A 26,674-nucleotide genomic window follows, 5' to 3' on the forward strand; every position below is an offset into this window, starting at 1 on the left:
TGTATAACAGAATTGAGTAAGTGGGTACCTATTTTCCACATATAGGGTGGAATGGGTCACACCTGGGTCATATTTGCAAGCTGACCTATCAGGAAGAATGTGCAAGTATGGTGCTGTAGAACAAGCAGAGCTATAGTTTAAGCTGGATTTAATCCACATCTTTTATTTTCTTCCTCCCAAGAAGACTGTAAATATATATGTACATTAAAGCTTCATGCTAATTTTATTACAGAAACACACATCTGCAGCATATAGAAACCCACTACATTTAACATAACTTTAAAAAGGAAACAAAAATAAAATCCATCATTTTTCTCTTGTGTTTCCCCCCATATTGAGTTAGAAATTTTTAATTGTAAGGAAATATTTTAGCAAACGTCAGCCAAATTATTTCTGTGAGCGCATCAGTTACTAACATACAATAGCTGATGCTATTTTTTAATCTCTTCCAATGTGTGTTACTGAATCCTTGAAATTAGTTCATATCTGACATTAAAAAATATTAGAATCACATATTAGGCAAATTAAAAGTGGTCTAGTGTCTACATTAAAGTTAAATGATTTGTCAGTTTGCATACAATTTCTGCCATGTTATGCTTGACACAGTAAAGAAATCATTAAGCAGAACCAAAAAGGAACCTAAGAAGAGATGACTGATTACCCGCAGATGTATCTAAGTGCAGGATTGGGACCACTGAAATTATTTTTAACTATGACTTGAAAATTTGAGTCTGTAAGAGCTTGCAGAGCTAGAATAGCTAGGTTAAAAAAAATGGTATGAGTTAAAGGCAGTAGATGTAAAACAATCTGTTACTGCAGGGGATTTCAGCTACTGTCTGCCCAAATATTCATCTTCATGCATTGGAGAAATGCTTCTTATTTGCTTCCCCAGGTGAGAGAAATTCCCTGGCTTGTTTCCCCTGCTGCCTGTATATCATCCTAGCAGCCGGAGTAGCAGTTTGCTTTGATTTGGGAGTCCATTACACCATGATAATATGATTGCTTCAAGGAACATGTTCTGGTACGTATAACATGCTTTTACCTGTACTAGCAACACTAAACAACTGTAAGTCTATTGCTGGAGAAGTTCAAGCAATAAAAGCAATAGCTAGTCTTGTCTGATCACAGGGAACGAGAGGTCTCTGAAAACTTTTACCATGTTCAAGTACAGCTCATTGTTTGTGGGAGCAGACCTTCTTAGTTTCCTCTTTAAAAACCTATTTCCACTGAATTTGCAGGAGAATATACGTGCCTAGCTTTGTTAAAACCCTTTGAAAATTCAAAGCTCAGTACACAAGAGCAACTTTCATGAAGTGCAGGCTGAAACTTTGGGCCCCACTGAAGTCAGTGGCAAAAGTTCTGTCAGCTTCAGTGAGGTCAGGATTTCATTCGTGGTATTGATTCAGCTGCTACCTTGAAATACGACGGTTTCCAGGTTGTTTCTACAGAAACTCAATGTCAAGTGTGTTTATTTTTTAAACTACGTAATTTCTTTACAAAAGTGAATATCTGAGTTCCTTTAAATTTCAACGAGCAAGCAAGGAAGTCTGTCAGGAGTCATGTCCATATTTCACAAATTTTTACATCTATTTAACTCAAACGGTTATCTGCTCACTACTGGGTGAAAGTTTTTTTTTTTTTTTTTTTTTTTTTTTTCTCTTCCTGTCAAAGGGCACTTCTGTGCAAGACCAGAAGGTGGCATTCATGGTTAACAGTTAAAGGAATTAGTGTCTGCTATTTGTATGTGAGGGGGGGAGAAATAGGTTTCTTAGTATAGTGGCAGTTTCTCAATTAACTATGATGCTTAAATTAACACAATAAATTTGATTTATATATCCTTTGTTTTACAAGGAGTGGTAGAATTATCCAGTAGTAGACATTAATCTTCATGATGAGACAGCAGGGACCTGGCAAGTTGTATTCATCTTCCTGTAAAGTATTTGATAGTAAAAGTCCTCATCTTCAGCTATGTCATTTTGTTCCTCCAAATAAGCCAGTTTCCAACAAGTCTTTGACCACTATATTACCCATCGTTATCTGAACAGTTAGGAAATTTGAGAAAAAAATTGAATTTTATCCAGTCAATGAATCTTAATCAGATTTTTCAAAGTCTGATCATTCCCATTTGTGATCCAGTCGGTCTATGGAGTATTGCCATATTTAACATCTGTGACACATCATGCCTTTCCTGTTGCCTCATTGATCAACAGACAACATGTGATGATTCCCAGATGTTCAAACATGGCAGATCCCAAAGACCTATTAAATTACACTGAAAGCAAAACAACATCCATGCTGTAAAAGTTTTGTTAAAACTAGGTATGTCTGAATATTCACGAGCTCGCTACAAGATATTTACTGATATTCAGATTGCTTTTAAACATCAATCAAATTATTTGAAATGTCCACAATGAGTATTTTGTAAGGATGCAGTGTAACAAGAGTTGATACAACTTTCTGTCCTGTAATATGAAGTTAAAATAGAATTGAGCATAGATTTATACATGGAGAAGGGAAATGACTGGATTTTATTTTTCATTTTTTTACTATTTTATCCCTTTTTAAAATGTACAGTACAAATATGCATTATTTAGATTTTTATTTTACTCATTTTTTTTTTACTGATTATATGTTTTTACCTGGTAAAGCTGAATAAATCATTATCAAAGAAGCTTGTGTATTGCATTCTCTAAGCAAGGTAGCATGTGTTGTTGTTCTGTGCATGCTTTTTCCACTGAAAAGGTTTGTTTTCTTCATTATTAAGACCAGGATTTTTTAAGATGATATTTAAAGTTTTGTTTTGCAACTGAAGAGCAGTTACACTGAATTCTAAATTAGATTTCAAAGAGTAAATGTGTTCCAGTTTACACCACAGCACTATAACATTCTGCTTCAAAACAGTCCTCAGCATATGTGATACAATACTTTTAACATGAAGATGAGTATCCTCTACACCTTCCAGAAGCTAGCATTATTCTTCTAGTGACATTGCAATTTCAAATTTCTCCCTGGCTGGGGCATTGTCAACAATGAGAATGTCATTATTCTCTGATGAACACAGGCAGCTCTGTGCAGAAAATAGGTAGTTATATTTTATCACCTGTGAAATAGCAGCACAGAACTCAGGTGCAATTTTTCAAAGTTAGAGCAACATTTCTGCATGTTACCACATTGATCCATTTTAAGTTTCTTTTCTTTTTTTTTTTTTTTTTTTTTTTTTTTCCCCTCACTCTTTCATAGCACACAGCTATTTCAGAAAGGCCAGCAAAAAGTGGTATGTCTTATGTGGTTATTTCTGATACACCAACAACTGGTTATGCTTTAAACAAAGCAAGTTCTTAAAAGGGGTTGGTTGGTATTTCCCTCTGCTCCCCAAAATAGAGGTTTAAGAATTTCAGCTCAGAAATTACGATGTATTTCTTTTTGGTAGTATCCAAGAAAAAAAAAAACTTTTTTTTTTTTTCTTTTTTTCTTTTCCATAATGTAAAAAGTTGTCAGTCCATTTCACAACCCCAGTTTTTCTCATGAGCTTGTTAGGTTGCCACAGGGCTCCTGCTGAGACCGCCCCTCCCACAGTGCGATGCGCTGCTCCCTTCACCAACCGCATGCAGGGGGCACCTTGGCACTCAGATGGCCACAGATGTGTTAAGGGAGATGTCGTCCCTGTGGGGATTACAGCCCAAAAGGCAGGCTCAAGCATGCAATCCAGATGTTTATGTGAAGTAATACTGCTCTCTGAAAATGACGAAATTTGACATCAAAATGAAGTGTTTTATTTATTTATTTATCTATTTTTATTTTGATTTTCTGTTTTCAACTTGTCAGAAAACTAAAATATTTCAGTTTTGGACAAACAGACCTACCCAAAGGAAAACATTTTTCCATTTTTTATTTTTTTTAATGGTTTATCAAGTTAGAGATCTCAAGCATGGAGGAAATGAAAATGCCCTGGCTATCCAAGATTAGCACTGATACTAACTAGGATTTCCATTTTTCCAGTCTCCAATGTGGAGTCAGTTAGTACATTCATATCTTTATTCTAAATTACACAGATAACACATTTCTGTTAAACAGTCTAGAGTTGTCTGTGAGTGCTGAGTGCCTATACATATACGTTAATAGTAACAATTAATTTTTTTTTTTACTGCTATCGGAAGCAACATAGGCACCTAAAAGTTACAAGATCTGCAAGCAGGACCTGTTCAGGCTACGTACTAGGTCCGTCCATGTAGTATAATTTGCAAGATTGGGATCACAAACATTTTTACAGGCTGCAATGTAACAGAGCAGCATACACAGAAGAGTAGATTGTTGTGTTCTTTTCAAAATTAGAGTACCTATTTATAGTATACACATATGTAACTTTAAAAATATCTACCTCTAGATTTTAAGTTCATCTATATGATATTCATCTATATTTATATGCCATTTAAAAAGAAACATGTGGGTAGAACCATATTTATTATTTAATGCCATAAGACCTAACAAGCTTTTGTCTTCTTGTTGACACTTGCAGAACAAGAGTAAGGGATTTAAGAAACTGAAGACAGAAAGTATCCACAGAATCATGGAGAAGCATGTGGAATACAAACACAGGAAGGAGACAAGAAGATCTGGATAACGGTAAAGCAACACATATGGGAAGTCTGCTTGAGAAGAACAAACACAAATGCCAAAAATAATTCACTAGCTACATTTAGTTAGAAGATCTGGAGAGCAAACATAAGCATCCTAAACAAATGAAGTAGGTTAGCCAGAGTGTCTACCGGCCCCAGGGTCACATACTGCTGCTCTAACTGCCAGCAGTGTCCATGTGGAATGGGGAGCTTTCTAAATTCTGGCCAGAACTGGCTGTGTAGAGAATACTGTCAGTTCTCTTGTCTTTCTTATGAAACGTATACTGAAATGCAAAGCCATGTCAGAAAAAACTGAGCTCGTGTATCTGCATAGCAAGTGCTATGGTGTGCAGAATTGCTTGTTTATGGTCTAGAAGCAAAACCGTAGTGTTAGTCTGCTCCTGTATATGAACATATTTTCACATCACCTACATTTTTGTTTTATTTTAAATGTATATATATTTTCATTTAAGCATATAGAAAGGGTGCTAAAACAGGCTTGTGAGATGTCCTTACTGTCTTTGGCATTTTTAGCAGAAGAATTCTGATTTTGTTATTGGGGTAGTTTGTGGTTGGCGTAATTTTCCTGGTGTCAGCTCCCAGGTTTTCTGTTGCAAGACAACCCACTGAAGAGGTAATTGGAACCAATTTCATCAAATACTGTAGTCCTTTGGATTTCACTCTGGGACACTATGTTATGTATTACTTCACTTAATTGGGTCGATGCTCTGCAGGAGTGCCTGTTCAGTTTAGGATTCCCCTCTTTCTATAACTGGGGAACCAGATGAACCTCCCAGAGTTTAAGGAGAGGACACAACCTTATACCCAAGCCAGTTTTATTTTTAAAGCTTTCTGCAAGTCCCCTCTAGCAGATTTTTTTTTCTTTTAAATATCATGCTCTACTTGGTCCAAGTGCTTGCAATCCCATTTTCTTTAGGTATTTCAAACGAAAGATTTTATGTACCATTTCATGAAAGTCAGACTTGCCCAAGCATGATCTCTACTAATGACCCACTTGCTACTGTTATATAGGGACACTTAGTCTTAGGGAAATCCATCTTTGCAACACAAACCATATTTATTTATTTATTTATTTGATTTTGCTCTCCTTCCCCAGTGCCAGTATTCTGAAGATGAAGTGTGAGAATTCAGACTTCTTCAACCTGAGGAGAATAAATGCATAGTTCCTGTATGTTTTTCTATTACGAAACCAAAACATGGGGTTGCTACTCTCTAATTCAGCTACAGCTGAAGCTGCCTTTGTGTGTTTCTCATAGGTTTTCTGTTTGGTTTTGGTAAGCAATAACTTGGTTACTCAACTGACCATTTCCCCCATTATTCAGGTGAGCACATCCAGAGTCTCCTAATGCAAAAAAAAAAATATTGCAAAGTAAAGCAATGCACAATAGCTTGCTTTGAATACCTAAGTTTTAAGGAATAAGTGCTTTACACAGGTAGCCAGTGTGGCCCAGAATCAAATCCAATAGAACATCATAAACTCATCATTCCTGCCCATTTTGATGTTCTCTTTGGTGGCAATAACTACTGAAGACCCAGATCAAATTTCACTATCAGATTTCTCATTTTAATTTTTAAGAGGCATTCAAGCAAACATGGATGTGATTGGCTTCAGATTACAGGTAATTTCAACTGCTAAATTGTCTCAGGATTCTTTTATTTTTTTTTAATATTACCAGTTTTCATTCTGCTGAAAAACTAATACTTCATATGGCCGTTACTGCAATTTCAACTCTTAAAATATGGTAATTTGTTCATTGGAAACCAAATGCCTATAAGGTTGTTCGCTTCTACCAGAACCACATTTTCAGAGAGAATTTCTGAACTATGATTTTTTACATAGTAATAGCCACACTGAAATCTAAGTGAATTATGAATTTATCCATTTATCCAGATAACTGTCTTGAATTTCACAGGACCAATTTTCAAGCCCAATTCTACCACATAAGTAGCCAGAGTATATTCTATAATCACAGTCTTGATTTAAATACAGTTAGGAGCTCATAGTTTGCACAAAATTCACTGTCCTTTTTAGAACCTCTGATTCAATAACATGTTGGAGCCAGCAACGTGTTCCGTGTAATTTGAAATTTCCAGAGTGGTGGGATTGTTAGTGTTGTTTAAACATCCAGTTATCTAGAACTTTTCTCATGAAGGCCCCGTTTCCCAGACTGTGAAGTATTTTTCACTATTCCTTGTAGTACCATGCCCTAGCCTGTCTTCTGCTTATAACAGTTCTTTTTAATATAAGGCTTTTTCCAACACGTCAGCATTTAGCTGAACCACTTCCTGTAGTTTTTATACTACTACTAATTTTCTTCATTTTACAGACTGAATTAGCAACTTTTCCTAAAATGTAAGGAATGTTGTCCAGCAAATGACAGTCCCTTTTTCCATGATGCATAACTGTCTGTGATTATAAAGCTCTTAGATATTGCTTAGCCACTCTATATTACTGTCTACAAGCTGAAACTTTTGCTTATATCTTAACTGAATACCACAGTCTTTTTCAGGATGTCTCTACCAAATCATTAACACCTGGACCATTCAAGTTGGCTCATCAATTAGGTTTTCACCTTGTCTGTGTCATTGGGCAATTAGGCTATGAAGCTGGATTTCCACAGGGCATTTCCCACTTGCAGATTCTCGTATCACCTCAGCAGAAACAACATCACTCCTACCCTTAGGTTACATGTGGGATTAAAAAGGAAGTTGAAGGCATATTGCCTTACTTGTGTTCTCTGTATAATCCAATTTTACAGCTAACAGACACAGTGGCTATATAATCCATTGATTCCCCTCCGTAGTGACTTGTTTCAAACTCCTGCCTTCTTTGCTTCTGGTCCCCCCTTTCTTAAAGCTGAAGATTAGCTAAAGCTTTGTTTCAATTCCATGGTACACTCAGAGTTTGCTTTAATAACTTTTACAGAACTCCAATTTCTTAGGCCTTAATTCCTCTCTTCTCAGCATCTCAATCTCTCTCAAAACTTAGGTCACTTTATCTCTGTCAACTGTGACCTCTGCAAATGCTTCACTAATTCAAGCCATACCTGATTTGGCCTGGGCAGTCAGCATCTTTCTGTCTGTTGGTATTAAGAAGAAAAAAGAGGTGTTGAAATCAGGTGCCTTTGGTGTAATCTCATTAACTTGTAATGAGGCTGAAAATGTTCCTTCCCTGTTCCCAAGTGGCATCAGATAGCACAGTGACTGCAGAGCTCTTTCAAACATTACCCAGCCCAAACACCTGAAAGGACTGTTTTTGCCTTACGGTCTGTCTTCCAGAGAATGTTATCTGGTTAGCCTCATAGTTCCTCTTTTGTGCCTTTTGCCTCTCCTGTACAGTCTCTTTTGTAAAGTAATAGCCAGTAGGAGTCCCTCAGCTCACGAATAGGTCTGTCTTTATGCTTTGATTCATGGTGGTATGTAATTGGTACAGGTAGGTTCCTGACAATTACTGTGGAAATTCTGGTATTTTTTGCCATTGTTCTCATTGCTGTTAGAAAGAAGCAACAGTAATGCACTCTGGAAACTCCTTTCTCTGCCAAGCAATAAAACCAGCAGGCTTGACAGTGAGAACAGCGAGAGCCCTGTGAAAGCCTGCAGAGGCTCTCTCCAAGCTGCTTCCAGGTCTGCGCACATGTTTGAGTTGAGCCATAACTCCCAAATAACCCAACATCACGGCACATCTTCCCCAAAACCTGAGGGCAGCCTGTGAGAGCTCCTCCAGCGCAGGAGGCACCTGCCTCTCCTGTACCGGTACCACACTGACACAGGGACACTGAAGCAGGCAGGCAGCTCACCCTGCGGCAGCCAGGCACACAACCAAACCCCTTCCAGCACAGCTTTCTCTAGCCCGTCTGCTCCTGCGGAAGGCAGCGGTCAGCGCAGCACAGGACCCTGCTCTCCTGAGTCTCCAGCAGCACCAGCACAGCTACAGAGTCAAACCACAAAGCGGGCTTCGTGCTGACATACAGCACCAGGCCATCGTGCTCTGACCCGCTGTCACACCCACCAGCACAAAGCACAGGAGGGCAGATGTGGGATGCAGGAGATGCGATGCTACGACACGAGATGCTACAGAGAAACACAAGAGATGTGAGGTAAAAAGAGAAAACTGGAGCCTCGCTGGAACAGGTCAGAGGACGGAGGGCTTGCGGCCAGCCTCTGGGGCTCAGGCCGGGGCTGGGGTCTCGGGTTGGGGCCGGATTTGGGGTCGGATTGTGGGGTCCGTGCCGGGCGCCCCCCAGCGGCGGGCGCCCCCCGAGCCGCAGGCCTCGCGCTCCCGGCGGTCTCCTCGCAACGCCGCGGCGGGGGCGGCTTCGAGCGCTGTGATTTGCATAAGCTCCCACGAGCGGCCAATGGGAGAGCGACGTTGGCTGAGTCATTTGCATGGGGACGCGCGGCGGCCAATGGGGACGGCGGGTAGGCGGGCGCCGCGTCCAGCCGCGCGGGGTGACACAGCGAGGGGCCGGGCCGGGCCGGGCCGGACCGGGCCGCCCGCACCTGACGGGACCCGCCGGGACCCGCCCGCAGCCGCCTCCGGGATCGGGCCCCGGCTCCGGGCGGAGCCGGCCGCGGCGGGAGGATGTCGGTGGCAGGGCTGAAGAAGCAGTTTCACAAAGCCAGCCAGGTAAGGGCTGCGGCTGTGGGGACGGGGAGGTGGCGGAGCCCCGGTGCGGGCACCGGTCCGGGCAGAGCGGCTCCGACCCCTTCGGCGGCTCGGGGAGGCAGCGGCAGCACCAGCAGCATCAGCCCCAGCCTCTGCCACCTCCGCAGCGGTAGCAGCGGGTGCCCCTTCGGGTCCCCTCCCCTCCTTATGCCTCTCAGCCTCCGGAGCTGCCCCCCTGCAGGAGGGGGCTGCCTCTGCCCGCCCCGGGCTCGTCCTGCCGGGTGCCGGCACCTGTCAGCTCGGGCTGCCGCCGGGTTCGGCTCTGAGGCCTCGCTGCTGTGAGGCTCCAGCTCTCCCCAAAGAGTTCAGTGCTGCTTTCTGCCACAAACTACTGGTGTAGTTTTCCAGCTGGCAGACCGTGCATTTCTCCTATAGGGGGTACCACATGTTTCTAGAGTTTTCCCTTCTTTTCTAGAGGCCGTACTTTATCTTTTCTTGGGTCAACCTTCATCTTCTCCTCACCCCTTTCTCTCCAGTCCTGTTTTCTCTTGTGCATCTTTCGTACTTGTGCTTATTTCTCGTAAGACCCCTTTCACTTAAGCAGCCGGGCTGGTACACAGCGCAGTCGTGCCAGCTCTGCATTGCCGTGGTGGCAGTGGGATTCTCCTGGTGAAGGGGGCCAGAAGCTCCCGGGAGATCTGTATTTCCCTCGGCTCTCCTTGGTGATAATGACAGTGCTGAAATTCGTGTCTGTAGCCTGTTCGTCAAGTTGGACAGCTGCCCTGGGAGAGGGCAGGGAAAATAAAGGTCTGGAGATGACTTAGCTGTCACCTTTCCAGGTTCTCCTTCAGATATTTGGGCTGTCATCAGCCCAAATGCAGAATGTGTGCTTTGGTTGGGTATAGATATGCTAAATAAATATACCTAACATTTATTTTCACTCCTGTTATTTCTTTCCTGTTACATACTGATCTTGAAGAATGTCACGAACCTAGATCTTTTAGTCGACTTTCTTTATCTCTTTGCAAAAATGTGGGACTTCCTGGGTAAACAAATTCATGGACAGTTAATGAAAGATTTTGGCTCTTTTGGCACCTAACATCTCAGTCAGTGATGCAGCCTTTGGTATGGCAAGTTCGTAACTGAAGTAGCAGGAGGTATTTAACAGAGGAAGTTAAAGAGGTAACCACAACAAATGCTTCTAGTCTAACAGTTGCAACTGTGTTGCTGCTTGCTTAATCCAGCCCAGATGTCGCATAAACATTTAAAAATAAATAAATAAATACATCTGGGAAGCTGGTAAAGGTAGTGGCCCTGGCAAAATGGAACAATAGAATATACTGAAATTGACAGTGTATTTCCTGAAATGCTGTGGTACGTCTTCCAGGATTTATTACAGCAAGAAACAGGGATGGATAACTTCTTCTTAGGTCAAAGGTAAAGTTTCCATTCATTTTCAAATGAAGGACTGAGCATGAAATTTAAAGTAAATGGGTTGAAAAAGCCTTTCTTTAGGGAAGGAAATGCTGTTTAGTAGGAAATTCACATGCAGGAAAAAGCAGATACTGGAACGTTTTTTGTTTTTTTTTTTTCCATACTTGAGGAACACAAGACACTTCAGAGCTCATTCTGAAAAAAATAACACAAGAAACAGCATATATATATATACACACACACATATATATATATATACATCCAAACACTTGGTCTGTACAGATCTGAATAACTAAGTTATAATCTCTGACTCAGATGTACCCTCATGCCAATAAAGGTACATAGAAAACAATCGTGGAAAGTAACAGAAAACGGGACAGTAAGGGCACCTACAGAATAGAAATATTGCTACTCCGTTTTTTAGCTAAATTCTTTTGCACAATGCTAAAACAAACAAATGCAGAGCATGAAAGAGATTCCTCAGCAGGGCATTTTTAAAATCTCTAAGTACTGTAGGATCACTTAAGGAGATGTATACCTTTGCATATTGAATGGATGAGAGATGCCAAGGGTAACTGTTAACAGCAGACACAAGCATTACTTGGAGAAAGAATGAAATTAATTCCTTGCTTTAGTGTTCCCAAAGGAGAATGAGGGCAGATGACAAAAACTGGCAAATTTCCCAGAGGACATTGAGGAATACTGAAGGGAAGGAGAATTGTGCCAGGACATGTGATTGAGGAATGAGAATAATATTTGAAGGCTGGCAGAACCTAGAGACAGAAAATCTGAAGGATAAAGCAAGTGCATTAAGGCAGTCTGTATTTAACAAATTCATTCAAAAATGTGAATAAATATCAAAGAAGTGACACGATCCCTCTCTTTTCAAAATATACTATTTCCATGCAATAACAGACTTTAATTCAGCTGAAATAACCCACAGTTCCACCTGAAATATAGACTAATATAAATCTGTGTGATCTGTAACTATGTATATATAAAGTAAATCTATATATATTATTTTATGTAGTCTTTCTAACAACCACTTAACTATTGCAGAGCTGCTTTTTTCAAAGGAAATGGATTTATTTTTCTTTTTTAAAGCCTTCGTCTTCTGCATGTCTTGCTTTAGAGACTGTAGGGGAAAAAGGCAAGACATACTTTATGTGTACAGTGGAGGTTTATTCCTTTAATCCTTCTGGAATGTTTGTCTGATTCATGCCAACTTGGTTTATCTAAAGTTGCAGTTAAGTAAATAAGTGTTTACTGTAAGAGAAGGTCAGCAGTTAACTTTTTATGGCTTCTAAAGCCCTCACTGGATCTCAGGCATGACATGCTATTACATCCTTGGTGTAGCAAAAAGTCACCATGTCTCTGCATTTGCAAACCATAAATTCCCTGTAAGTGTTCTTTGTGGTTTTCTCCTGGATTTTTTTTACTCAACAGTATTTTTTCCCCCCTGAGAACAGCATGTGTGTATAGGTTTTCACCTAAGTGCCAGTTTGGTAGCAACATTTGGAAGGCAACTCTGAGTTATGTGCATCTGTTTGAGGTACTGCAATGAATTCTGCACTCTGGAGCGATGTTTTAGCTAGTTTGCTAGGTATCGTAATATCTAAAAGGGTGATTCTACTCCAGTGTCAATACCTTAATAACTGCTTCATCTAGTAGCACAGAACTGGTAGACCCAAAGCAAGATTATATGTCTGTGGTATAATAGATAACAGCTTCCAGGTATGCTAGAAATTTCTTTACTATGCTCATTATTTAGGCTACAAGTTTAAATTGAAATGAGTGAACTGGAGTGAGGATCAGCTCTTTTTTTCCCGTCCGTCTAATATCAGCGATCATCCCTTGAGTACTAACTCATTTGGCTAATGAAACATCGAGCAGATCCCCTGTGGCATCTTACCACCTCTCCCTGGCTGGTAAGTGAGGGCAGGCTCTTTCTCAGAGCTGATTAACTTGTGCGCGTCTCATGGAACTTGCCTTTTTTTCTGGTTTTGAATGTTTTTTTCAAATAGCTTTTTTTTTTTTTTTTTAGTTAACCTTCACAGAGTTCTGTTCTTGATGAAAATTTGTCTCGTCACTTTCAGACTCTGACATATCTTATCTGTTTTCCTGTTTTCAATTTGAAACCTTTTGATGTAGGCGGGTGTATCTCTGCCTACAGTTTTTGTAGGCCTTGTTCTCATGGTGGCTGTGCATGTGGGATACCCAGATGGTGGGAGGACAGCATCTTCTGATGCGTACTAGGAGTATTTTTAGAGTGATTTTCCTGTGTAGAAAAACAGTAAGTATAGAGAGTGAATAAGAAAGTCTTAATAGTCGGCAGCTGCTCTTATAGTTAGTGCTGTGTTCTTAAACTACAGCCAGGCTGGTATCTCAGTGTAATGGTACGTGATTTTTTTCCAAGTAGTTGGAGGCTAGTGAGTTGAGAACCTCCTTCCCCTGGGGTGTTGTGGAAGCTCAGCCATGATGCTGGTGTCGGAAATCTGTTGACCATGAATGCTTTTTTTTTTTTTTAATAATTAGTTGTGCTAAAAGTCTGTGTATAGCTGCAGTCTCAGTAGCAACAACTTATTCATAGTGTATTTCTCAGGCTTAGCTTCTCAGAGATGCTAAAAATTATTACTTTTGTGAGAAACATGTGACTGCCTCTTATTCTGAATATCTTATTTGTAACGTAAGCCTGAGCAGGGATTGTTAGTCAATGCAGATTGGTTTCTTAAACCTGTTCCTGTCAGTGAAGAAGGATAGGGTAGTGCTGTTCAGGAGCTGACTCTACTGTCTATAGATAAGCATAAAGATGAACAGATTTTCTAAGCAAAATGTAGCTGTTACAACTTTTTTTGTCTTCTGAAAGGGATTTAACTTAGAGCAAGAAAGTATATGCTCTGGGCACTCCTCTCTTATATATCCTGAATGGTGTTTGTCTTTCCAAGTAGTCATCTATTTTTAACAATGTTTTTGAAGGCCTTTTTCTATGGTGTGGTGTTTTCTTTGTTTTGTATTTGTTTTCCTGCTTCTGGCTATCACCAACAGTTACAAGGATGCTTGTTTTTCTCTCCCAGATTTCTGCTATTACTCCAGTGATTTATGTGGCATTGTGATCTGATCTGCTGGACTGAAATCAGATCAGAACCGAGACCTTATTATATGGAATAGTCTTGCTGATTGGGTTTTGCTTTGTTTTGTTTTCCTGACTAGTGTTCCTTTCTGTAATGTTATGATACTAGCCCAGACATAATATTTACAATTTTTGAAGTCCATGTTGACCCCATTAATACACAAAAATTTTATTTACACAAGTATTTGCTTCCAAACAAACTTGAAGTACTTTGGTAAACTGAGGAAGAGACAAACTTTATACAAAGAAAAACTGAACTTGCCACTGAGACACAAAAAGAAACTCTTTATTGACTGGCAGATTTCTATCCTAGGACTAGAAGCTGTTATCATACAGTCTGAGAGATACTGTTCTTTTACATACAACCTGGATTGGGCATGATGAATCCAAGACCTCAGCAGAGAGAGGTCTCCGAGCTTTTATTAAATAGTTTGAGGTACCTATCCTGTTCCTAGCTTTTATTAAATAATTTGAGGTATCCTTTGGTAAAACTGTTAGAATTATGGTGGTAGGACAGCAGGGAAAAGGATGTTAGCATTTAGTTTATTGTCTGAGATGTTTTGAAATGGATAATTATAATTCTTGTACATGGTTCAGAAAGAAGAATAAACCTTCAGACACTGTCAAGGACAAAAAAAAAAAAAAAATAACATTCCTCTATGTACATGTAGATATCAAATTGGTCAGTATTGTTTATCTTTACCTGTGTTGTGGCTGGGCACTCCTGTTATGTAATCCAGTCATTATAAAACTATGCGGTAGATGATACACTGCTCATCTTTAATTCCTCAGAGGATGAGAGAAGAAGCTGAAGCTCTATGTAAAGCTTTCAAGGCTTGTTAGTATATAGAGTATTTGTTAAGGTGTTTTCGTTGTTGGTTGGTTGATTGGTTTGTATCTTTTTGCTGGAGAGCTTAGTTCTTGCAGAAGGAGAAGTCCTTGCATTACATATTATTTCAAATCAAAACTATTAACCTGATGTTGGGGGGGAACATGCTCCTATGGCGAAGATCAGCTGTCATTTGTATGTGACGGGGGAGGGCATGTACTAAGGGGACAGTAATCTGCACTTCACCCCTCTTCCTTTGGCAATTCTAGGGGTGGCTCACTTTTGGTTTCCACAGCTGACTTTGGGTTGTGCAGCCAACCCTGTTGAAAATGAAGTTTGTTTCCCAGGACCAGAGTATTTGGCTAATAGGTAGGAAATATGAAGACAGTTCATCATGGCATGACACTAGTTTTCCATATTAAAAATATGTCTCAAAGAGCTGGGATGAGGGAGAAACTAGCTCTCAGGATGTAGGTTTATGGTTATATTTACAATTGTATTTGTAACTTGCCTACCAGTAAGGCATAACTGTATTAAAAAGAAACTTTGAGGGTTACAGTACCCAGCCAGCATACAAGTTAGCAAATACATTTGTATGGATCATCTCTGCTGCAAGCTGGGAATCTAAGAGTGATGCAGCTACAATTTCAGAGGAGGTTAGTTACATTTTACGCATACTGTATTTATTTGTGAAAACTGAATAGCCTTGCAATAGCAAACAGTAGAGCATGATGGAATTGAAGCTGAACTTTCTCCTTGAACGCATCTCCTTTTATAGATTCTTGGCTTTGCTGAAGAGTTTTACACAGGCATCCTGCAAGCTGGAGCTGAGCTGGCACTCCGTCCTTAACTCCTGCTGTTGCCTGAGTCATTGCGGCACACGCTGGGTAATACATTGCAGTGCAGTCTCTTGAGAATCCTGCAATGCTGAAAAACAGACAAGTGAAGCACAGCAATCACATTGCATTAAGATTTTCTTTAGTACCATTAGCTAAGTGTTACTCCGAGTTGCTTAAATATCCTAAACAGATACATTTCTACCACAAAGTTGCATTCCTGTATGGAATTCAGGACAGCCTCTGTAATATACATCCAGGAGGACAAATTCTGCTTTGTTATGCTGATAGAAATCTGGGCTGACTCAGTGTAGTGGCTCTTACATAGGCATATGCAGCATAACTGACAGCAGAATCTGGCTGATAAAACCTCAGTCTTCTTCCTATTAATATGAGAAAGTTGTGTATATTCTCGATAGACTGCAGCACAATATAGCTGCAGTTCCAGAACAAAGTATTGCTGAAGAATAGAAGTGTTTTAATATAGCATTTTGTCTTCTCTGCTACCCGAAGACCAATACTTTCTCTAAATATGTGTAATTCAACTTTCAAAATATGTCCCATTCTTAATACCTTCTGCAAAAACCTTATAAAAAACAAGCTTTGGTTTATAATGATACCATTAAGAACAAACTGCTCCTATTTATGTTAATGCCACTTTCACCCCAGAGTATTGTGATAGTCTAATTCTGTGCTGTGCTGTTTTCTCATTGTTAGGCTCTTTCCTGTTCATGGAAAGGAAGCCCCTGATGGAGTTCTATGACTAGCTGAGAGCTGAAGATGCAGGATTTAACAGTGCTTTTAACAAGACCAGTTAGAAAAGGGCTAATCTAGTGTTAGAGTACACCTTGAATTCTATTTTGTAGAGCTCTAGTGTCATATCACTGTACTTGTTTCTATTATTAAAGTTATATGCATTGATGGGAGAATATACTCTTTAATTTCCTACAACATCTCAAATATCAGCAGCTGTGTATGTGAAACACAGAAATAACTTGGCCTTGCCTGCTTCTATTCAAAGGACAATGCCAAGGCTCTGATGAGTATTAGTTCTGTTTCTGTACTATACTAATGAAAGTACGTTTTTGGTTTTGTACCTGTGTTTAATGAACTGCAGTGACATTAGCCTGGTTAGGAACTGGACGTGATTATAAAATTGAGGACTCAAAAGAAATCAAGGGTTTTTAAAATTCTATTATTGACAGAGTTTCTGACCTTGTGCATTCAGTTTATAGATATAAGGTGAAAAAGTCATGAAAATGTCACTTTTCTTTAAAAAAAAAAAATGAAAAAGAAATACAACAGTAAAACCAATATAGACAGACCTAGGTAGTAACAACCTCCTTATTCCCTTTGGCGTGCTTGGCAAAGGCAGGTAGGTCTCAATGTTCCCATTTTTTATTTTTTTAAAAAATCACGTTCAAATAAGTAAGGTACTTGCAAGTCCCATGACTTCAAGGTTAAGGAGCCCATCAATGACAGACCCAAAATTAGATTATATGTTTCTGGACTACAGATGCAATGTCCAGTTGTTAGAAATTCTGCCTTCAAACGTTGTTAATATTTGTAAAAGTGTCACAAAGAACTTTACGTTCACTGCGGGTTTTTTGTTTGTTTGTTTTGCTTTAATCTTTCAGTTTGCATAAGATTTAGGGATAAATACAAAATATAGATATGAGTTTGGATTAAAGCTCACATATAATATGGTGTAATTCCATTGACCCAGAGAAAGTTCAGCTGAACTGAACATGGCATTTTCACCTAACGTTGCTGTTTTTAATATCCTTCTGGGACTGTTAAGCAATGGTTTAGAGATTAGGACTTTCAGATAACAATATCTCTGCAGCAGAGAATAAGTGGAAAAAAATATTAGTTAGTGCACTAAATAACATGTGTGATTGGAGGTCAGAAGCGCATTGTTTTGATTCAGAATCGTGAACTTCCATTTTGCAGTCCCATTGAGAGAGCTAGAAAGTGAAATTTGGTGCCTGTGCTGTCTCCAAGGCCAGAGAAGACTGCGCCCATGGGAACGCTGCCCCTTTCCCACAGGGAATGTTGCACCCGGCGGCTTGGCTTCTGGCTCACAGTAGGTGTGTGCATGGTGGGGGAAAGAAACCCCATGAAAGCAAATAATTAATCAAAGCCTCTAACTTTACATCAGTTCAGAACCAGCAGTTCCAGTCTGCTCTCTAGAAATTCCTTCCAAAGAAAATAATGATAAGGTTCCTGAAGGCAGCAGCTTGAATGCTGCTTGTGGTGTATGCTGCTTGGATGTCTGCCTGGCGGCACTGGAACACAGCAACTGTTAGTTACCTTCAAGATTAGCTGTTTATCATCTTATGGCTTTAACATCTGAACACTCCCTACCTGGTTTTTCCCTGTAAATTGTAATAAATTTGAACTACTTTGATGTTGGATGTGGGACTTTTTTTCCCCCCCCTTTTTTTTTTTTTTCCTTTGAGGGAGGAAGGAGGAGGTTAGCAAACTAAACCTCTTCACTTCCCCAATCTGTGCTACAGCTCTCCAGATGCTCTAAGACCATTTACATTATTTCTCAGTGGAAGGAATAATTTCTCCCTCCCTTCTACTGTTTAATGTAAGGTTGTGCTACTGCCTGTCACTGTATTTAAATTTAATGGGAAAGAAAACTTCTGTAGTGAAGAATAGAAGAGAGGCACACAAACACAAGTAAACTGCAAGCTTAGGCAGGAAAAGAGTTGCTGGCAGAAATGACTTCATATTTGAGGAAATAGATTGCAAAAGAGGCTTCTAGTTAAATATAAATAACTCTGCTGGGTACTTTCTCTCATCAGCAGTTATGGTCTATGGGTTTTTCCCTTTTCCTCAAACTTTCTCCTTGGTTACTTCTTTCTAAGCTTGGTCACAGTGGTTGTCCAAATGTTGTCTGAGTTTATGTTCAGTGATGATCCCTTCCTGTGCAGAAGCTTTCATTTATTTCGTTCTCTGGGCCAGGCACAGGGGCACTGCACGCAAAGGGACTGAGGACGCTGATAAAACTCCAATGGGCTGAGCTGCTGGGCGTGGAAATGGGTGATGCCAGAGCGTGGTGGCTGGTTGCCCCTCTGGGTTTGTGTGGTACCGGTAGGTGAGGTGGAGGAAGTGCTCTCCGCCTTTGTACGCCTGTAACAGGCAGCATTAAACTGAGTTTGGCCTCCAGTGTTTGCGTCAGGAGCTTCCGTGCCTGATTCTTCAGCAAATTAGGGTGTGCAGCTTGCAAACCTGATTTGTCACCTAGAGTGGAGAATGTTGTGTTGAGTGGGGAGGACCAACAACAAACAGTGATAAATTGGCTACATGAATGAAAATACTGTGGGGAATGTTGGCCCTTATCTTAACTGATTTGGTTTTGGTTCGATTCTTCAAGTCTCTGCCCTTTTGTATTCCCTGCTCCATTTGCCATCACACACCATTTCGTTATAGAAGTTTGTTGTCCCAACTTCACTCTGCTGTTTAATATGCTCTCTAAGAGAGATTCCTTCATTTCTCTTCTATTATATAAACTATTCTAGTTACACAAGCATTTAAACTATATTTTCTGTTACAGTATCTTCTTTCTACTGAATATTTTTCTGCAATTCCTTTGGAGACTGAAAGGGAGTGTAACTTTTTATATCACCAAAAAGGATCTTGCATGGTTTCTACAAAGTGCATATCTATTTTCCTTTTTTCTTTTCTTTTCTTTTCTTTTCTTTTCTTTTCTTTTCTTTTCTTTTCTTTTCTTTTCTTTTTTTAACACATCAGTAAATTATTTTGGGTGTTTAGTCTTATCAAAATTTTTTTTATATGGTTATAAGCCATGAAGTTTTTCTCCATTTAGATATTCCTGGTTTATAATGATGCACTTTCACTGAGACAAACAATAAAAAACCAAAGGATCTATTTTGGATCTATTTAGATCTATTCTGGATCTATTTAGGTGGTGAGAAAACAAACAAATAAAAAACAACAACAACTAAACCAAATCAATTTCCATCTGAGGTCTTGATTCCTGTAATTTATCAAAAATATATTTGGGACTTAAGAAAGCTTTTGACTAATGACTTAGCTCAGTCCTACTGAAATCAGGTGAAGACCTTGAACACTACAATGAGAGGTGAGGAGAGCAGCCTGTCATATACTGGAAATAACTTCTGCTTTTTACTTTCTCAACTTTTGTGTCAGGTTGCTTTGGTGGGCTCCCTGAGCCCCCAAGGTAATCTTGTAAAACAAGGATGTAAATAAGTTAACACAAATGGAAAGAAGCTTCTGCAATTACAGATTGGACCCAACCTAAATGTAGATATTGGAGTAAAGTGATTGGAGTTCACAAAGACATTGCATTCTTGTTTTTATGACTGATGAAGTCTATGATCTGTATTCAAAAGTCGGGATCCTACTTAATTATCTACTTTTAGAATCAAGGAATTGCAACTGCATCCATGTCACCTAGGAACTGTCCTCTTAGTTAATGGTCCATGCAGGTCAAATGAAGCAGATGGTTGCAATGTGCTGTTCCCATTGGTGCTTAAATGCGAGGCCAGGAGGCTTCAGCAATGTCTTTGGATGTGCCTTGTTAGTGGTAGATGAATGTTTTTCTTGTTTCCAGGTTGCTTCTGAAGTTGGAACAAAGGACTTTTACAAGTTGGTTTTAGTTTTTAGGTTAAAAAAATAAAGCTCTTCATTTTGAAGTATGTGTGCTTTTGCTGTTAAGATGATACCAGTAAAATCATGAAATGCATGGAGATTTAAAATTCCCTGAAGTTCATAGGTGTGAATTGTCTTACCTCTCTCTGCCTCCAATAGCTCCAAGCCCCAGTTTTACTGTGCCTAAATGGAAATTGATGATAGCATTTCCATTATTTCGTAGAGCTATAGCGTGCGTCTGTAACCTGCATTTAAGCCTTTAAGCCTTCGAAGAGGAAAAGCTCCCCATAGGTAACCTCAGCCTGAAATATATTTGCGAGACATTACTTAGAAGACAAACAGTTTGGAAAACAGTCTCTGGAGAACTATTTCTGAGCAAACACTGCTTAGAAAATAACTGAAATTCACTATGTGGAATGACACTTGCCCGGAGCAGTGCTGCTGTGCAGCTGACTTTCTGCCAAAGGTCTAGGCTGAAGTGCTGCGTGCTTTCTTTATCAGAAATATTCATTGCTTCTTATGTTGCTTTATTGACACTGACCGAGTGGAAGCAGTCTTTAGCGTCTCTCCATTAGCTCTTGTCGTACTTGGGAGTTGTAGTCAGATTAGTGCGGGGTTGCAGAAATTAATGAGATTTCTGAGTGGGATTGCACCCTGCTGCAGAGAAGAAAGAACAAGTTCAGACTGAGAAGGCTGGTGCTAAGGATAGCTTGCATAACAGATTTGTGACTTTGCGCTTAGCACCTCTTTGTCTATCAGCATATTTGGGAAGCAGCCAGAAGACTAGTACAGATCTTCTAACTGATGAACAAAAGGTTTGTTGATACAAGGGGAAAAGATGCACATAAATATAGCTACTCTCGTACAAAAGTAGTAATGCTTCTAGGAATTGCTTTTCTGGGGATTATATCAAAATTGCATTTGTTAAGAAAATGAGGACAAGATTTTGCAAAAAATGGTGAGATTTTTATGGCCTCATCTTGACGAGTTTTGACAATTTTTGTGATGCTTTATTCAAATTTACACAACATTGGAAGATTTGTAGCTTTTGAAAAGCCTATTTTCAGGGGGAGGGGAAAAAAATCTAATGAGACTTTTGAAAAGTAAGTTATTAGTCAAAAGCATTCTAATAAAAAAACAAACCCATAAAAATCACCAATTAAGGTTTTGCAGAAAAAGGAAAACCAAGTGTTGGTGATGGATTTATTTATGGAAGTGTTTATTTGTTTTAAATAAATTCCATTTAAAAAAAATAAATAAGAAAAATAATTTCCAATGAAGGGCTTATAAATATCTAAAGCAGGAGAAAATTTAAATAACAAACTATAAGGAGAAAGAAGTTTGAACCAATTACGTGTGCCACCTTGTATGATCTGATGAATTACCATTGCATCTTCTGTATCAATGTTATGTGTGAGAAGTATCTTTAAGCCAAACCCCCAGATGTCAACATCTTGGAGTCTGGTTTAAATCCTAAACCAGGGCTAGTGGTATATGCCAAGCTCTAGAGCCACATTGAAACTAGGGGCTCCGAGAGCCCCACAGATGAAGCCTCTATCAGGTTTCACTGAAGACAGATATTGCTACCTAAATAACCCTGAGCAGTGCTCTTAGCCTCTGGTTTAGGACAGATGCGGGCAGATGGGCTGGAATGTATTTGAGCTGCAGGCAATGAGTAGCCCCTTTGATTGCTCAAAATATTGTGCAAATGTTACCAAAAATCACCAATTGCTCTATTGCCATAATCCAAAGTGTAGCTGTCGAATGAAATGGGTCCTGCAGACATTGTTGGAATATATGCCAGTCAGGGTGTTAATTTGCTCCCTTCAGTATACATGGCATGTCTTCAAGGGGTTGAAAAGTGGCAAATCTTGCTTTTTTTTGTACTTACTTCTTCAAGCAGAAATGATAAATCTCTGTGGTTGGAAAACTCTCTGTGATTCTGTATGCTAAGTACTTTAGAGTTGTTTATTAATAATTAAGTATATATCACTATGTGTATTCTTAATTATCATATGACTTTGATGAAAACTGAAAAAGCTGCATCTACTGCTTTGCTTGGTAAGAAGAATGCAGGGCTTGTGACACTCATTGCAAGTGAGCTTGTAAATGATTGAGATTTGCCCTTCAGTGATCTCTTAAACTGTAGCTAAAGGTTCTTTTTAAGTGGGCCTGGGCATGGTTTGCTCCTGATAGGAGTACTGCATTTTTGTAGGAATTACTTGGTACAAACCCATGCACTGCTATAGAGGAGGACTCTGTAAAGGTCTGTGTTGTTCTCTGTGTAGATTATACTTAGAACATTTTTTCAGCTTTACGTGTTTTCCATTTAAAGTTGGAATTTGATAAAGTTTGATAACAATGAAATACAGATAATTCTGTGTGGAATTTCCTGTCCCCATGCATGACATCTGTGATGCATTTCTGCAGCGCTGCTGTAGCCACCAGAAAGAATTGGACCTCCTGGAGATGCAGGGCAGTGCCTGCCTTTCTTAGAAGTGTGGACTAAGAAACCCCATTGCTCCAACAGCATCTCAGGTTGTGGTATTGCATGTAACAAAGCGTTGCTGCCTAAAACCACTAATGTCTTTTGAAATGGAGTTTATGAAAATGAAGCAAAAATATATGGTGACTTCATCTCTAGACGAGTCACAGAGATAATAATATTTATACTTTTAAAATTGTGATACCTAGAGCTTGTCATTTTCTAATATGTGAATGAAAGGAGCATGGATTATTAAAAACTTACACAAGAGTGTTTGAGACTTGTTTGTTCCATTTAGGTTTTGCAACTCATCATGAGCACAGGTTGCATCAGCAAGGAGAAGAATATATCTTAAGTCCTTCTGTTTTTCCCTTGGGTATATTTGCTAAAGGCCTCACATGAAGTCAAAAGTGCTGCAAAGCTGCTGGGAGCATATTTTTGAATTTTTCAAAATATTTGAGTGATGAGACCGTGACCCTATTAAAAACTCACTATGTCTGTAGTGGACCCAGGAACAGGAAGCACATTGCTTCACAGTGCTCTGATGCTGAACATGAACTTAAGGGCCTGTGAAAACTGTCAAATGAAACAGCTTCAGAAAAGAACCAAAAACCTCTCAAGCAGAGGAGCTCAAAAATCATGCTGTTTCAAAAGGAAAGTAGTCCCTGTACAGCAAGAACAGGTGGGTTACCTTGAGTAGGATGTACCAGGCAATGACTTTGTGGCAGAATAATGTGGGTATTTCACAATATACTAAAACTGGTGGGAACTACAGGACTGACTGCTCAAAAAGTCAGAATGACACCGCTTAAATCAAAATGATCCGCAGTAAAAAGTAAGGGAAGGTGGTGGAATTATCAATGCATTTTATAGTGACTTAATAAAATACACAGGGTTAGTGTGAGCACTAAAAATGTAAGCAGTAGTTTAATAACATTGAAGGACAAATCTTTAAGGTGGTTCTGTGGGAATGGAGCTCAGTAAGAATTACTGCCTGATGGAGAGGAAAGCAGCTTCTGACAGAGCAATAAATAGAGATTATTCGTCACTTTCCATGCACCCAAGGTATACCTGCTGATAAGCATTATGCTGAAGCAGTGATGAGCAATAGTATGCTAACGTGAGGAGAAATTAATTCTAAACCAGAGCGACCAAAAATTATGATTTTGACTGCCAATATATCTGGCTTTATACAACTTCTGTTGACAGTCTTGTTGCTCTGCTTCCTCTGTACAGCTCACTAGGGAGCTCAGTAGTGGATGATTTTGACCACATTTTTCACTGATAATAGATTCACTAAAACTGCCACTTTAAATATGGCAGGGCCAAGGAAATGTTTGCTTTATCCATATACATAATCGTATAGTAATGTCTAAAACCCAAAATGGCACTCCTAACTATTTGCAGTGTATCTTTTAGTGTTAGCAGCTCTTCCATTTAGACAAATTCAAGAATGCTTTACCCAAATGCATAAACTTTGAGCTTAAAGCTGTAAATCACTATAAAAGTGCCCGCATCTTGTCTCCATTATTTCTCCTGTGGTTGGTCTCATCAAGTATTGGTATTTAGGAATATTTGTCAGTTAATTTCTAAGACTCAAATTTACTGTTTGTGATGTTGCATATATAATGAGATTGCTTTGAATTGGATGAAAGTGATGTAAGTATATTCTGAGTTTACAAAAGCAGGATTAGGTCAGCCCCAAAATGGAGAAAAAATCCCTGCCCTTTTCCTAGCCCTTACTTGGACAGGGTTCTCTGGCACCAGTTTTGATTAAATGTTATATTTTGGCCTCATGTGGGCATTGAAAATATACTTAAGGCATGAACTTAGGAAGAGATGGCACGTGCTCTGTGTCAAAATGAGGCCCAATGTATGGAGCCTTGCAAAAAAGCAAATATTTTGTTTTAAATGGGTTTTCAATAAAGCCGTCTAATATGCAGAAATCTTTGGTCATGAAAAATGTGGGAGGGCAACTGGATATTCATGAATTATGCAGTGTAGTTAAGTGTTTTCCAGAATAAAAAGTGATTTAAATGTTTTAAGGATGTTAATTGCCCATTCTGCACATGCAAGCCCTGATTTATGTGTTGACTGATTTCTCTTATTTGAAGAACTAGGATTTATTTTTTTTGTTTGAAATGATGTAAAAGACGTAACACTAGCAAATGTTACTCTAAGAGAAAAATGTTGCAATAGGCTATTTCTCAACAGCTCTCATGAAGTCACTTGGTACTGGACCCAATGGCAGGGCGATACAGCAGGCTTTGCTTCCATGAAGCCATCAAGTATTTGCTCGGCTTTACGTGCATGGCCAGCTCTGGGACTGTTCCTGTTCTCAAAGCTGGCTAAACCCCTCCTGAGCTGAGGCCTGCACTATAATCAGTGAGGTATTTAATGCGAGCTTTCCTGAGAGCCAGTGGGAGCCATTTTACATGAATAAGCTAGGGTAGTTTAGCCTGAGAAAAGAATGAAGGATCCATTTTCTGGGGTTAATTCCAGGGCATTGTGCTGGAACGGGTCAGACGATGTGATGGGAACACCAAGTGCAAGAGACCCCTTTAATAAGGGGCTATGACTCAGAGCAGTGCACTCTTCCAGGATTATGACTGACAGTGTGCCAGCATTTCTAGAATGAGGCAAAGCATAGATTTTCACTAGATGGAGTGGAAATTGCTACATGTCACGTGATGAGGACAAAAATAAAGAAGGTATTGCACTGACAAGGTAATGTCAAGCTTATTTAGTTTAGGACAGAGAGACGTTATGAAGGAAGTCAGACCGCTAAAGTGCATAGATCGTGTTTTGTTCACTTGTATTTTTGCATTGTGTGTGCAAGCCCTGCGTTTAAGGCATGAGCTGAAGCGACTGGATTCCATCAGGCTGAGGACACAGCTGCGTGGCAACTTGCAGCAGCCTAAATCTAGGCCATTGTGGCCTCGCTCTACCCCCAGGGTGAGCTCCTGCCCACTTCCTCACATCAGCTCGGGGTGCTCCTGTGATCACATGCTGAGCTGATGGAGGATAGATGCAGCCTGGCCATCTGAAAGGGAACCCAGCTGAAACGTGTGGTTAGCTTTCAGATGGATTAGCTCACAGAAGTGGCACGACAGCCAGTGCCAGTGCAAGAGAAGTCTCGCCAGGGAGGAGAAGGATTTAGAAAAGGCTAAGCAGCTGTGGAAAATACCTTAATGAACATTTTGTCTAAATTCAGAGTAGAATAAACCGTGCTTTGTAAGAGACCTGTATCTCATGGAAGTTCTGGATGATGAGCCAACAAGAGATCTCTGCTACCAGTTCCCCCTGGCTTTGGAGGTCACCATCATGACTTTGGTAATAATGGTAGCACCGCCAGCCATTTAATTTACAAAGCCTTTGAGTGGTAGGGCTTATGCAATGAAATCCCAGAGTCTTCACTGTGACTTCAGTGAAAAACTGAGAATGCTGTTGTGTGAGGGAGAAAAACAAATATGCTTTCAGAGGAGGGGAGGAGGAGCTTGTTTCAGCTGTGAGGAGCACCAGGGGGAGGAAGTTCTGCTCAATTAGAGTGGGGACCAGCGTGACGAATGAAGTAGAATGGACACAGAAGTTAGGGTGAGGTTGTAAAAGGACTTTAAAGTAGCAAGAGGCAATCTGAGCAGTAAAAGATAAATGTGGTATAACTTTTCACGTTCTTTCAATACTCTGGATAAAACTATGTCATAAGGGGCTACTTGGACAATTACTTGTTCGCATCTGTAAAAGCAATCTTTAAATTTAGTCATGAGAGTCTTCTAATGTAGAAGCATCTTAGATGAAGCAGGAGTTGGAGTAACTATGACAATAACGTGAAGGGTCCTTATATTACTTGGAAAGGAAGCATGTAAAGGAGTAATTTAAATCTCCGATTTTCAGGGTTTTGTTTTATAGCATAATCACCTTTTCTCATCTTCTCAGTGGGCATGTATGAGTAAGCCAAAAGGAAGCCACACCTTACTTATAAGCACAGAGAATATCTGTAGAAAGAGGGATTGTTTTAAAGCCAAATCAGGATTGTACCGTTGCCAAGTGAATTTTTGCACCGGCAGCTTTAG

At 39.7% G+C, this 26,674-nt stretch overlaps 1 protein-coding gene and 2 long non-coding RNA genes across 4 annotated transcripts in view; all 3 read left to right on the top strand.

The window, feature by feature from the left end:
• Nucleotides 1-892: 892 nt before the first annotated feature.
• On the top strand, nucleotides 893-6,310 carry LOC121076237. Its single transcript, XR_005823412.1, has 3 exons — nucleotides 893-1,021; nucleotides 4,517-4,623; nucleotides 5,734-6,310. It is a non-coding gene; the product is annotated as an uncharacterized LOC121076237 (long non-coding RNA).
• Nucleotides 6,311-9,121: 2,811 nt separating this feature from the next.
• The window catches only part of SH3GL3 (SH3 domain containing GRB2 like 3, endophilin A3), a 53,422-nt gene continuing 35,869 nt past the window's right edge, over nucleotides 9,122-26,674 (top strand). The window contains exon 1 of the mRNA XM_040569591.1: nucleotides 9,122-9,264. Coding sequence (XP_040425525.1) covers nucleotides 9,220-9,264 — 45 coding nt within the window. The 5' untranslated portion in view covers nucleotides 9,122-9,219. The remainder of the gene's footprint in view (nucleotides 9,265-26,674) is intronic.
• On the top strand, nucleotides 12,453-16,431 carry LOC121075876. 2 transcript variants are annotated; one of them, XR_005823205.1, is made up of 3 exons: nucleotides 12,453-12,605; nucleotides 15,415-15,523; nucleotides 16,190-16,431. It is a non-coding gene; the product is annotated as an uncharacterized LOC121075876 (long non-coding RNA). The 2 variants fall into 2 exon arrangements; XR_005823206.1 differs by lacking the exons at nucleotides 15,415-15,523; nucleotides 16,190-16,431 and adding exons at nucleotides 13,752-14,243; nucleotides 14,283-14,334.

This window comes from Cygnus olor, chromosome 11, assembly GCF_009769625.2.
Source record: "Cygnus olor isolate bCygOlo1 chromosome 11, bCygOlo1.pri.v2, whole genome shotgun sequence".
NCBI classification, from domain to species: Eukaryota; Metazoa; Chordata; class Aves; order Anseriformes; family Anatidae; genus Cygnus; species Cygnus olor.